This window comes from Acanthisitta chloris, unplaced genomic scaffold, assembly GCF_000695815.1.
Source record: "Acanthisitta chloris isolate BGI_N310 unplaced genomic scaffold, ASM69581v1 scaffold8260, whole genome shotgun sequence".
In the NCBI taxonomy this organism is placed as follows: Eukaryota; Metazoa; Chordata; class Aves; order Passeriformes; family Acanthisittidae; genus Acanthisitta; species Acanthisitta chloris.
In genome coordinates, this window is record NW_008649868.1 from 36,656 (window position 1) to 50,625 (window position 13,970).

The 13,970-nt window shown below is 39.6% G+C and overlaps 2 protein-coding genes across 2 annotated transcripts in view; one reads left to right on the top strand and one right to left on the bottom strand.

Moving 5' to 3' along the window:
- Nucleotides 1-3,508, top strand: part of PCM1 (pericentriolar material 1) — a 36,913-nt gene extending 33,405 nt beyond the window's left edge. The window contains exons 33-37 of the mRNA XM_009075584.1: nt 510-585; nt 1,349-1,599; nt 1,814-1,906; nt 2,026-2,149; nt 3,178-3,508. Coding sequence (XP_009073832.1) covers nt 510-585; nt 1,349-1,599; nt 1,814-1,906; nt 2,026-2,149; nt 3,178-3,203 — 570 coding nt within the window. The 3' untranslated portion in view covers nt 3,204-3,508. The remainder of the gene's footprint in view (nt 1-509; nt 586-1,348; nt 1,600-1,813; nt 1,907-2,025; nt 2,150-3,177) is intronic.
- A 2,066-nt stretch (nt 3,509-5,574) lies between these two features.
- Nucleotides 5,575-8,927, bottom strand: LOC103803122 (general transcription factor IIE subunit 1-like). The gene is made up of 4 exons (XM_009075694.1): nt 8,480-8,927; nt 7,043-7,244; nt 6,281-6,507; nt 5,575-5,954 (listed from the first exon to the last, which is right to left on the bottom strand). The coding sequence occupies exons 1-4, from the start codon at nt 8,925-8,927 to the stop codon at nt 5,575-5,577; spliced, it is 1,257 nt and encodes a 418-aa protein (XP_009073942.1).
- Between the last annotated feature and the right edge of the window lie 5,043 nt (nt 8,928-13,970).

Genomic DNA, 13,970 nt, shown 5'->3' on the forward strand with positions numbered 1-13,970 from the left:
CATGTGAGATTTTTTTTCTAGAACGATGGTGAAATGTTACTAGCTGCTGTTCTCATTTCACTGTTGTTTTCCTTGAAAACATTTGGATGTGTTTGACCTGGTTCTGGAGTCAGTCCTTTACATTTCAGTCAATAAGATTGACTTCTGAATCTCTTGAAACTTTGGTTTACTCAACAGGTATTAACATAATGCAAGGATGTAACTGTAGCATATTATTTTGAAGGCTAAAACAGTAGATCTTTTCAGTGGAACTGAAGAGTTTACCTGGGAAATACTATAACGAAAGGGAAATGATCACTTAAAACACTTGGATCAGTGTTAATAGTTTTGTAAGATTTTGTTGACAAACTGAGGCATAGGGAGTGGGACTTGCTGTCTTTATTTCAAACTAGTGAAAAGACAGAATCATGGAGTAAGTGTATAGTGTATTTCTAGTTAGTAAATTAGCCAATAAGCTGTTAAGCTGATCAGTAGAATTTGTCCTAACTTGTTTCTACCTTCCTCAATAGACTTCAAACCAAGAATTGAATAAGGCAAAAAGCAGTGAGATTTTGTCATCAGAACAAGAATCTGTTGATGTTAAAGGTAAGGCCTATAGGCTGTAACTGAGAGACTAATACTTCCCTATGGATTTGAATACTGTGAGAATTGTGTGCCTGTGTTATGTGCAATTAAGAGGGATGATCAGATTTGCAAGAGTTTACTGGACTTTTCCATGGAACTCTATCAGTTGCCTAGATATATCTGTCTTTATATTGACACAGCAAACCTGGGATAATCTTACTTAGGTAGATGTGGTTTTGATGCTTGACATGAGCACGAATTTCTGTTGGTGGTTGCAGCTCTTGGCACACAACTGTAGCAGAGTTAATTGTCTATCAAAAGACTGAACCAGCACTAGGTGGTAGGCATTTTGCTTCTAATGTAACAGGCAGTTTTCCTGTGTTTGTCTGTGGCAAACACTGGCTTTGTTCTTGGTCTTTTTTTGTAGACTAAAAGCAGTATTGGAGTAGGTCTTGTGTTGCCACAAGAATGTGGCAAGATGCTAAGGAATTTGTTGATCTGTATTACATCTCCTCATACCTAGAATGAATATTTTACAGTAGATACTTAGTTCTGGAAGGTTTGTTTTTTAAAGAAAACTGTCTTAGGTCAGAAATGAAGTTGTACTCTCGTGGGATAATGAGAGTACAAATAACTGATATTTTATTTCAATCAGCTTTGAGTTGATCTGAGAGGCTGTAATTCACTTGCATTGATCATTTGTAGCTTTGGATCATCACCTGGCATTTTTGTATGCTCAGAATCATTATCTCTGCCTGGTTAAAACATAGCTTTGTGGTTTTAGGTGAACAAGATGTGGCTACAATTTTGCCTCATTACTTCAATGTCATGGAGAATACACCACCTTTAACAGTCAATAGCCCAGAGTCCTTTGTAACAGCCACGATGAAAACAGAAGAATCAAACTCACCTTTACCAGTAAATGAATCTCAAACACTAGATACCACGTGTATAGGAAACAAATCTGGTGCAAGTTCTGAGAGCTCCATGGCTGGCAGCCCCGATACGGAGTCACCCGTGCTAGTGAATGAATATGTGAGTATCCTCCAGCTAAGGTACATCCAAGAGGAATGAGAAGCTTTTTTCTATTTCAGTGGTATTTCTCGTTTCCAGTCTTGTTTAGTTTTCATCTCCAAATTCGATATGGGCTTTGGTTTTTTGATGTACTTTAATAGTCAGAACTTAGTTTTGGAGTGAAAAGAAAACAAGCTAGCACTGTTCTCTTAAATATCACTATTTTTGTTAACAGGAAGCTGGATCTGGAAATGTAAGTCAAAAATCTGATGAAGATGACTTTGTAAAAGTTGAAGACTTGCCCCTTAAACTTGCTGTGTACTCAGAGGTATTTTGCTATTATTTGTGGGGGTTATTGTTTAGAAGTGCACACCCTAAATATCTTTGCTATCTACACACCAGTAAGAATTATCCAGAATTTTGAGATCTGCTTTATCTGTTCCAAAGGCAGATTTAATGAAGAAAATGGAAACGGAGGCCCAAATCAACAGCTTGTCAGGTGAATTACTGGATGGACATGGAGCTAAAGATCAAGAATTAGTAGGAGATGCCCAAACTTTGAAAGAACCTGGTAAAGATTATTTTCTAAGTCCTACACATGAATTGGGAAAACACTCTGGAATGCTAGAATTTAAATATCACTGATTGAAGTAAGCAGTTATCACAGTGCTGAAAGAATATCCTTTTTTGTTATCATGCATTTGAAAATGTTGTATTGCTATGGAGGGACTTACCTTCCAAATCAGATTCTGTGGCTGATAAAGTCATAAAAATTAACATATGTAAAATACATGTCACAACATAATGGTTTTGAAACTTATTAGAACAGAGTATCATTTTTGTTTCTTGTTACACAAGCTTGGGTTTAATAACATTGCACATTATAATTGCTATAATCTGATTTAATAATGTTCAATATAATTTGCTGACAGACTGCTCCATCTTTTTGTGATAGAAAAGTTCAAGAGACTTTTCAGAATAGTAAAATACCTCTTCAGGGAAAGGAAGTTAGTTTTCATATGATGCATACCATGAGGTAGAAAAAAGTGTCATTGTGTATGATAGCAGTAAAAATGTGCCACTTCCATGAACTGGTATTACGCTGTTACAAAAACAGTTTTCTGCTAGTGTAGTGAGTTCTGGTTCCTCAAACAGTATAAACTGATGAAAGTGCTGCACTTTTTTTTTTTGCCATGCATTTGCAGTGACAGCATAGATTTTTCCAGAAGAGAGTGTGAAGGAAGGTGCATTTTCCTTCCATTTCATTCAGTGCCTGTCAGCATTGTCATTGGCTCATGCTAGCAGTGTGTCTGTTGTGTCTGTTTGGTGAATACTGATGCATATTCCTCTCATGGGAGCAGTCTGGATAAGAATGCCATTGCCACACCAGATTTGCAGCTAGCACTAAGCCATTGTCAATCTGTGTATGGAGGATGGCTGGAGCTGTTCAAGTAAGCCATGGCTCAGAATGCTTGTTAAGATGAAATATGTCATCAAGGTACTTCAGTAGATACTTACTAGGAGTCAAAATGTGGTCATGAGCTGTGTTTGATGCCTTGTAGCTGTTAGACAATGCCGAGTGTACTCTTTATTTTCCAGAAACTTTTGGAGCTCCAAATGCATGAGAATAACCTGAAGATATCTGCATTTATAAACTCCATGTATACAAATGCATATGGAAGATCAGCACTACTTTCCCAGAATTCTGGAAGTGTATAAAAATGTACAATTTTTGACACACTGCCTCTTAGGATAGGTATGTGAACTTCTGCCTGTGGCAGTTTGAACAGCTGGAACTGAATATTCTATTCAGTTTTGCTGCACTGTTCTTTTTTCTGTCTTAATTTTTTTTTATTTTTTATTGTGACTTGTTTAGTAATTTTAAAATTGTTCAAAATGGTAGTTTTAAATAAAGTTTGGACTTGTCTGTACGTTCTGTCTTTCGAAAAGTTTTCTTCTGGCTTACAAACTGGTGTGCTGAGCTTGTTCCTGAAAGTTAACTGACTTTAAGTGTTGGGATGCTTGCAGCAGTTTGTTACTTCTCTTACAAGAAACACTGCTGACAAGAAATTCTTGTCCCACCGTGTTTCTCCATTACAAATATGAGGTGTAGACACAGTATGTGCCTATATGTTGCCTTTACAGCCTAGAGGATAGCTGGTCTGCCACAAAGAAGTTCCTGTTTATGGCCTGTGGAATTTCTTTTTACCAGCACATTTTTCTGAGGTGAAGTTCAATACCCCTGGTTTATAGTTAGCTGCGGAAACCAGCTGCACTTTTCTGCATTTGCTGTTTTGCACTGTGAGTGTTCAGAGGAATAAATTGGCCTAAAAACGTCCATATCCTGTCACAAGCAGGACTTAAAATTGCTGCCATTGAAAGTCTGTATAATCTGTTCCTAAAGTATTTGACTTTGTAAAGAAATTCAGGAAATTACAATTAAAGATAACATTTTTTTTAAAAAAAGTTAAATTCAGCACCTAATGGAGTTTCATGGTGAAGTGGAATTAGAATTGTAGAAAAGTATATTGGAAAACTTAATTTTTTCAGATCAGAGTTGTTAACACTAAGTCATAAACCTGAGCTGGAAGTAGCTTATTCAGCAGATCTGCTTCATTATAGAGATCTTGTTTACCTTGAACAAACACGAGGCTTTTCTCCAAGTAGTTACAAAAATCACTGGTCATGTCTAGTTCAGGATTGTGTTGCTTTGGAGGTTAGTGCGATAGTGTGGCAATATACAGTGGGACCATCTAGTGACAGTGAAGCCTTAACTATGCCTGAAGTTTAAATAAAGTGAGAATGTAATTCTTCTGTGCTTGCTTTTGTTAGTTTGTTTGGAGTGTCACTCGGTTTTATGATTGAATTTTGAAATGGGAGATTATAGTCACATGACTGTCATGTCCAAAGACAAAAGTATATTAGCAAAAGGTTTGAAGACAGTTTAGTTACTGTATACAGAAAAAAGAACATTTACCATTTTGTCAACAAAGTTTTTAGCCCAAGAATCACTCAGTAGACCTAGAGGAGGACATTTTTATAAAGTAGAACAAGATTACGTGTGCATATTTGAAACAAGTCTAGTTTATATGGTATATCATTATAAAAGTTCTAGTTTATATGGTATATCATTAATTTCTAAGCTCAAGAGTGGTGTGTCCTCGTGCTCTTTCTTGAATTCATGTCCTGGAATGGTGTGTGTTGTGGTTTAACTCCAGTCAGCAACTGAGCACCAAGAAGCTGCTTGCTCACTGCCCCACCAGCAGGATCAGGAAGAGTGAAAGTGAAAAGACTCACAGGTTGAAGTAAAGACAGTTTGACAGATAAAGCAAAAGCTGTACATGCAAGCAAAGCAAAATGGCAGGCAGGTGTTCAGCCATCTCCAGCATAGCAGATCTCCATGATGCATAACAATGACTTGGGATAATTATTTTCAGGAAGCAAGTTAAGAGGTCAGAGCTGGTTCTCATCTCTTGCTAATGCAATTTAGTAACAGCTCTTCCCTTAGAGAGAGGTTGCTGTGTGACACCTGTCTGTCACAGTTGTGTAGTGAGTGACCAAAGCAATTGGAACACTGTGGTATGGAGTGAAAGCAAATCATAGTGGACTTGGACACAATTTTCACTACTGGAAGTAACTGCTGCTTCTGGGAGGAAGGTGAATTAATTGATTTCTTACAATAGATTGCATCACTGCTTTTGAAATGTTATTTTAATGAGATCCTAAGGTATCCTGAAATGATTCATGCTCCAAAACTAATTACATCATTCACAAAGTCTAAGCATTAAGACACCAGAAAACACATAGTAATTTTGAGTTGCTGTGGCTGCAATGCTAGTATTTTGAAATGCAGTTACCTACTACAGGATTGCTATCTTGCTTAACAGCAAGGAGTTCAAACAAAACTTAACCCTTCAGTGGTAAACTTTGAAACACCTAAGTTAGAAGTGCCTTCTCCCATTCTATATGAGTTTGCATATATTCATACAGTAGTATTTACTCAAAGATGGACTGGAACATTTCTTGTCCTATTTTTATATAAGCTTCTTTCTCTTCATTTGTCATCAGAGCCACAAGCTCTGGATTTTCGCTCACTTCACTGTATGAATGAGGCTGTCCACCTACCATTAAAATAGGCCCTAAAGTGTTTTGTTCCTCCTCTTGTTCAGTGTTGCTGCCTGCTCCTCTTGAGTGCTTGGCATCCTCTTCAGACTCACTGGTATCACTGCCTGACGCATGTAGTTTGCTTTTGGCAACAGGAGCCTGGTCTGTGCTAGGTGACAGCTTGGATTCGTGGATCAGAAGAGTCTTGATGATTTCATTATCAGTGACAGGTTCTTTAACACTTTCTTCAGTTTTGTCAGATGCATTTACGCCTAATACACAATACTAAGTGTTAAAGGGATCAACAGTTTACAGTTACCACAGGCATCTTGAAAGTACAGACATTTCTGAGAGCTTTCCCCTGTAAAGATTACCGTAGTGTTACTGCAGGGTTAGAGCCAGAAGTTTCAGGACTGGTACCTGACCACCTCTGGCTTTAGGAGTACTACAGTTTTAGAAACTTAAGGTCTGATAACCACTAGTGCAGAACTGAGGCATTACTCTGTTTTCTAAACCAAGCTCACTACATTTGCAATAGAAAAGCTATATTTAAACACACTAAGGCTGCTGAATTTATTTGCTAATGCTGAAAACTTACCAACACTGTTGTTGTTGGCTGTTGAGGCTCTTTCCACAGTGCTCTGTGACAACCAGATAGGTTGCTCTTTAGTTGCATTTTCTCTTGTTTTCTTCTTGCACTTTGAGTCTTGAACATCAATAACTAAGTTTTGGGTATACATAACACCAACAGAGGAACTTCTGTGTGCCCATCTTTCAGGGTGGCTGCAGGATTCCTGCACACTCGAGTCCAACTTCTGATCAAAGCTGAATGAAATGTCAAAGTTTGGACAGGTTAAAATGAAGGCAAGAACCTCTCCCCATTCCCATTGGAAAAAAACCCAACAACAACCCCAAACAAACAAGCCCCAAAACATGTTTTGTCAAGAGACAAGCTTTAACAAGTGATTTATATTAAAACAATTTACATTCCTGTCGCCTCATCTCAGAGGCAAATGGTTCTGAACCATTGATTTTTGCAAGGTCTCTTCAGTAATGCATCTCTGCATGAAGCACACTGATAGAGAAGCTTTACTTTCTCACTGAAAGGGCTGTGAGCATTAGGTGAAGGAGAAATCTGGAAAATAAATTATTTTTAAAACCAGGAAAAATAAAACCAGAAATGCAGAATGATTTAGAATGCCTTAGATATTACAGACCTCTTCATTAAACAACTGACAGTACTGAGCCATGCAGAATGGAGTATAAAGTAGGCTGCAAGTTCAGTATTTCAAAGATTGTACCACTGGAAAGTTGTTGGGGAGGTTTGTATTGATCAGAAGTTCTAGAGTTATGTTTATACCTTTCTGATAATTCTGGTATTACAGTTGGCTGAGGCTCCAGCAAGTCATAGGGCAGAACAATATCTTCAGTCTCACACAGCAGCACAAAGACAGGTTCAATCTGCTCATTGAACTTGGCTAGCAAGGTTCGAGCATCGTGCTTGGAAAACGCTGAGGCATCTTCCTCTACTTCAGTGTTGCAGTAAGTGCAGCGGAAAGTCTCTGCAACATTTCCAGATTGAAAATTCTCATGTTCATAGGATGCAAGGAGATCAGCAGTACCTTGTTAGGCAGTCCACAGCCCCAACAATTACCAAAACATTCTGGCTTTATCCATTTCTTCACATTAACTAGGGGGATGAGTTCTAAAGGCAAGCATGGGACAGACAGATAGCCACACACTTGCTGTGCAAGAGAGAAATGGCTCAGGAGAGAAAGTTAAGTTGGTTGGGCGTGGTCTCTCATCAGTAAGGTTTATTTTCTTCTCTGATACCATCTTCTCAGTTCTTAATGTAAGAAAGACACTTGCAAGCATAAACAACATTTGGTTTTAGTTGCTCAGAAAGAGTCATTTAGAGTCAAAGCATATGCTGAAAACCTGTATTTATGTCTATAAATATTAGACTATTAAAATGTATCGCCAGCCTCAATGTTTGCATTTCAGTAATTCAACAGAGTCCCTCCGTTTACAACAAAGGGATGATTTGGCCAACTGGCAGTATGTTAATTCACCACTGATATTTCAAGTTAGTCATATAAAGTTCATTGTCCCTGGCTCTGGCATTCTTTGCAGGTACCATGGCCCAAATGTTAGCACAGTAGCTGTGCTCAGAGTAATGTATTGCACTGTAATGCCATTTTAACTCATTTTGAAACAGGAGTACTCTCTAGTTGTTTTGATTTTAGAGAAGAAAATCCTACAAGCTCTGATGCCATTTCTCCTGTGGATGTGTCTTTTTACCTTGGGGGGGAGGAGTGACAGAACACCTCTGCTCTGCTGCCACTGAGCTGCAAGACACTTGTTACAGTACGTGATGGTAAACAGTTTTATCCATCTTGTCCTACTCTTCTGTCAGAAGAGCTGAACACACAAGGTGGATTAACTAACACATTCAAAACAAAGCCAGTGCTGTGTTCTCATTGCCATATGAGGAAGTGGGACTCACAAGACTTGGATGATTAATCTCAAAGCAGGTTAAGAGTTTTGTTCATAGAAAAGCCAAGGAGTGAAATCTGATTACCACCCCCAGTTTGTATATTCTTCCTCTTGCTTGGCCTGTTCTACAGAGACAGTGTTTTCTCTTACCCTCACCTCCTAGTGTCTCCTGTCCCAGGCCCTCATCCACCAGCAAACAAGAAGCAGATCCTAACACACAGGCTTTTATTGCAAAATTTGCCTAGAAGCCAGTTTTGTGCTATCAGTTATTCTTTAAGATAACAAGTAATATGTTACATACCTGTAAAGGCATCAAAGAGCTGGTTGACTTCAAGGTCTGTGTAAGTGCTAGAGCAAGATGGACATTTAAAAGAAGGCCTGGTAGCTGAATCCCGCTCATCTGCTTCTATTTTCCGGCGTATATGATCCAGTTTGTATTTTACCACATCTACCAGCACCTTGTAATTGATATAATAGTAATTGTGCCTTGTGCTTTTCCCATTGGGCCCCGTTTCCGCTCGCATACGCAGCTTCACCAGCTTGTCTGCCTTGAGCGTGTTGAGGACAGCGCGCAGTTGTTTCTGTTCAAACTTGAGCAGCTGTAACAAGTCATCCTCTTTCACACAGGGGTAGCGGATCAGTATATCCAGGGCCAAGGAGTGCTCTACACCATAAAAACCACGCACGACGTATTTGGCCAGGCGCTTTAGGGCTGCTGGGACCTCTGTGATAAGGTTTTGCTCCTCCATCGAGCTGAACCAATGTCAGAACAAGAAGTGCTGCACAACAAACAGAAGGGAAGTGAGCTGCAGTGAACCTTTCTTAGCCCTCGCAGGGACGTATAAAACACAGCATTTGCTGTGCTGCACTTCTGCAAGAGTCTGCACTGAACAGATTAACATAAAATCCTTAACCCACACCAAGGGATCAGGAAGGTATCAATAGATACCACAGATTACCTAATCTTGAAGTACAATGACTACACCTGAAATATTCATGTCCTCTTGTGTAAAAATTCACAGAAGATATCTAGGAAAACGGGTTACTGAAAGTTCATAACAATCCTCCTCACTGAAGACAGCACAGGTAATTTGCATGTCTAGGTCTGCCTGAAGTATTTGTTTGCATTCACAGCCAGACAGGTAAGATCTGAAGTAAAAGTAAAGCCTTCAAAAAGAAAGCTCAGACAAGAAATCTTTAGATTAGTTCACAACAGTATGTGAAATAGATGAAACTATATTTGCCTTTGGCAAAGCCACAAGAGGTGTTTGAGCACCTCTTCATGTGCTCTGTGTGATTTTTCTGCTGGCTGCTGTGGTCAGACAAAGGCTTCATAAAGCTCCAATTTACCTGGCCTTTACTCAGCACAGGGTGTTTGGGGCTGTGCCTGCCTGTTCCACCACACTCAACACCATTTTCCCCTTTAGTGCTCTTCTCCCCTGCAGAAGTAGAGCTTCTGGTCATCACAATTCCTAATCCCATTAACTAGAATGTAACTAATTCTAATCAGTCCAACTGTCCTAACTGTTTCTTATTTGTAAGGAGTGGAGGAAGAAGAAAAATAATTAGGTACATTTCAGTAAAGGTACATCCCAATTCCCTTCTTTGAGGTATGTTTAAATCCTACAGTAGTATCTGATAGCACAGCCTCTAGCCAGATTGCTTTGTGGTTAACCATGCAATGTGCAGCCAAACAGGGCTGGTGTGGCCACTGGGTCAGAAGGTGGGCAGGATGGCATGTTGTGGCATGGTACATTGTCAGCCCTGGCATCCACTGAAGAGGGTGGTAAAGCAATTGTTCCAGCCCAGGTAATTGCATAGTGCTACATAGAACTTCCAAGGAACCTTTATCAGAAGCCCTAGTTAAATAAACAAAACCCATTTGCACTAGCCTAGTAGTTGACCCATAATTAAATTTTCACCTCACAAGGGAAGCGCTAGCTTTTGGATAGGGAGTTGGATGGAAACCCTGAAGGCAGTGGCACCACGCTGATCTAAATTTCCTGCAGGAAAAGTGGGGCAACGTTGGAGCAGGCCACCCAGAAAAGAGGTTGTGTCTCTGTACTGCCACTGCACGAGAGCCTGAGCAGCCTCAACTGGCTTTGAGGGTAGTTGTGCCACAAGCAAGGGTTGGACCAGATAATCTAACCTAAATTCTTCTGCTCCAAGAGAGTTAAATTTAACCACAATAACAAGGAAAGTCCTCAGTCTCTTCCTGGATGATCCTCCGCAGACTGTAAGAGCAGCATTTTATGGTTTTTCACAAAAGCCTTGAGAAACAAGAAATTGTTTCAAAATTATAATAGTGTTATATGTCTCCTTTGCCCTCATCTTCAAAAGGGGCTTAACCAACTTCTACAGAAAAAATATGCTAAAGACTTAACTCTTTCTTCCTCTTTCTGGCTTAATTTGGAATTCATTTCTGTGCAGTGGCTTATACTTAGCAGGAAGGAAGGACAGACAGTGTCCTCACCCAGGTCCAGCTGCTGAGATGAGGAGCATGGCTTTGAGATTGCTCAGGCTCTGGAGAGCACTGAGCCTTTTCCTTCCACACTGGGCAGAGAGCCCACAGGATGGAGGCAGTGGAGCCTCCAGTAAAGGCCCAAGGAAAGCAGCTACCATGCAGTTCTGTAACCTGTGCCAGCCCCACTGGGTAGTGCCATATGCTGCCCCAGCATCTGTATTGGAAACAGTACCACCCACAGACATCGACCTGGGCTGGCACCTCAGAAAGGGCTGGGGTGCTCTCTGCCTGGGGTAGTGTTACATGAACTCTGGTTGGATTGTGGCATTATTAACCAAGAGAACAAATCCATTTCTTCATCTAGTCCTTGGCTAATACAGGCAGAATGCTGAGACTTAAAGGACTTGCATTAGGTGCAGGGCTCGTGACTGGTTTTTTTTTGGTTTTTACCCTAAGTCAAATACAGAATGAAATTGTTTCAAAGGGAGTGTGATAAGTAGATCACATCCTTAAGGAAGAAGTAGGACCTGAGCTCTAAGCTTGAGGTTTGCTGTCCTATCCGTTCTCTAGATGACTCCTTGTCTCAGACTTGCACTGTGTACTTGCGTCTCTAAAGCAAGCACTACTCTGAAGTGCTTCCCAGTGCCTTGATGTTAAAAGCTCTTCAGGTCCAGTCTTACAACCATGTAAAACAGTGTGCTAGTTTGGGCTGAAGTAGAAGCCCAAACCAGCACAAATATGCAAAAAAACCTCCAACACAAACCACACAGAAACCCCACAAACCAAGAAAAACACAACCCCCACCACCACACAATAGAACCTAACCTTCCCCCACCCCCATACATCAACACATACTTTCAATATCATTAAAACAGCATGAGAGACAAGTGAGAAGCTTTTTTCAAGAACAAATTCATAAATCCCACTGTCCATTTGTATGGAATTTTAGCTATGCAAGCCAGTGGTTCAACGGAAAAGGAAATGGCTTTTTTTTAAAAAAACGACTGAACTTGACCTGAATAAAAGACATTCATGGAAAAAACACAAACCCCTCAAGAGGTTTTCCTCTAAGGTATAAAAGAATAAAAATTGCATGTATTTTATAACAAAACTCACATAAAATCAAAACAGGTGGAAGTTTCTGCTATAGTGCTTTGCTGTATGTGAGGTTGTATTTCTCCAGTCCACTTCAAAAAACCTCTCCACTTATAATTGCCAAATCTGAAGTCTTGCAGGTCAGGAAAACTACTGATTTTCAAAAGCTGTTGTGCAGCTTTCAGTTGACAGGCAGGAGTTTTCTTAAGAGGAGACAGAGATCACCGTTGCCAAGGAAAGGAGGAGAAGTGTAGCAGCTTCCTTCAGAGAGAAGGACTTCAAACAGAAATCTGCTCTGCAGCTGAGCTACAGGCTATGTTAAGGAGACAGCTATTTTACTACTTATATAGATTTTTTCTCTTTTGTTTTCCAGCTGACATGATGTCCATATATGATATATGGACAAGGTATTTCAGAAGTCACAGTATAGTTTCTAACTTCATCTGCTTTGAAAGTACTTATTTTTATGAGGGTAGGAGCTACCTTTCTATTAAGTTGATTGTTTCACAAATTATTCAGTAACTCAGATGTTTGAGTGGTCCTTCTGCTTATATTTAACATGGAGCCACTAAAGCCTTTATCAAGGAGAGAGAAATGCAATGCCTTGTTTTCCCTGTAAGCAGAAACTGCCAGTAAGATGCCTTTTTTCCCTTTGGGAAACCTATACAGGGTTGGTTGTTGTGCTGGCAGGCAACTATCAAAAGCAGAATTTCAAGTTAAGAGGCATTATATAGAGCAAGTTCTGCAAGGTTTCCCTGAAGCCAGTTGCTTAATTAACATCCTATATGAGCTGACTGAGGAGACAAAGTACCCACATTGCAATCTAAAAGGCACTAAACCAAGATTTAGTAGTATTTTGTTAGACTTCATACAGCCATATCACTTACAAATAAGTTAAAAACCTTATTCATTACCTCTCTTACATGGGCAGAAAACTTCAGGCTGGTATTGTAGAAAAACTGCTCTTTTCCTAAGAGCTCAAAACAACTGCAAAACAAGCTTAAGTATTTCCTGGCCGTTTGCTAGGCCTATCTGTGATTAGCCCTAATCATCTCCCAGCTGAAGCAAGCCAGTCCCCAAATCACATTTCATTAGCAGCTGAAGTGACTTCAGCTGTATATACATTGCATCATGACGAAGTTATAAATCTTATTGCTTAATGAAATCCACCTACAACAGGCAAGGACTGAAAATGTAAGTGACTGCAATCTTTGATTAGTGTTTTCATTAGCATGACTTTAGAAGACTACAAGTAACATCATAACTAACTCTGTTGTTGTTGTCGCAAATCAAGTATTTAGTATAGGTAATTTACATCATTTGTTTATAAGCTTTCATAACCAAACCAAACTGGAAGCTCTAATATCTTGCAAAGGGAAAAGTTGGAATTCATATGCTTACTAGTTTCCGTATTTTTATTTATTAATCATCTTAGGTGGTTTATGTCTTCACAAGGAAACAAAGCGCAATTTTCCACTCTGCTTCTCCAGAAGATAAAGATAGGGATACTACTTTATGGGTTAGACATCTCTGATTAAAAACAATGTTGAAACAAGGTTGTCAGACACTGTACAGTCCAGGGTGAAAGTACTGAATTCCATCAGGATTGCAATAATCACTTTCCAGCTCAAACCTATGTGTCTTTCAGATTAGTTTTTAAATATGCACAGTGGAGGCTGTTGTTTTGTAGTGATGTGTCTTGGATCTCCTTGGTACGTGTTGCAGGTACATGTTGAATTGTGCTTTTGTAACTGCTGTTTGTTGCTGGAGCTTTGACTCTGACTTACCTGGCACATGGGTCCTTGGAGAGACCCAAGGTGTGGGTGTTTGTCTGCATAGGATAGATTGTGGGACTGGCATCAGTAATGTCACTTCAGAAGGTAGTGCTTCTGAAAAATAGAGGATACCAGAAAAAAACCAAACCACCTCATATTTTAGCATCTGTAGCAGGAATTCAGACTTGGTAACACTTCAAAGGTTTGAGACTTCCATTTAGAAACTGCAACAAGAGGTGACTGTAAAAAAGCATAAAAACAATCCCTGATATTAGTTCTGTTCTTGTGATTTATAGCAGCAGGGGTTGGTTTCATGCCTTATGGTGGGAAAAAACCTTCTACTGCTCTTTTTTTAAATTCCATTAAATAAGAAAATATTTGGCACATACAGCTGAGAACTATAATTGGCATAAACCTTCAACTGCAACTTTAAAATGTCCACACAGGTAAAATTAAGC

Coding starts and splice junctions, on each gene's coding strand:
- LOC103803122 (XM_009075694.1), bottom strand. CDS start 8,927: ATGGAGGAGCAAAACCTTATCACAGAGGTCCCAGCAGCCCTAAAGCGC. Junction 7,245..8,479: donor GCTCTTTGATGCCTTTACAG/GTATGTAACATA, acceptor GAAATGTTGCAG/AGACTTTCCGCTGCACTTAC. Junction 6,508..7,042: donor ATACCAGAATTATCAGAAAG/GTATAAACATAA, acceptor CATTTCATTCAG/CTTTGATCAGAAGTTGGACT.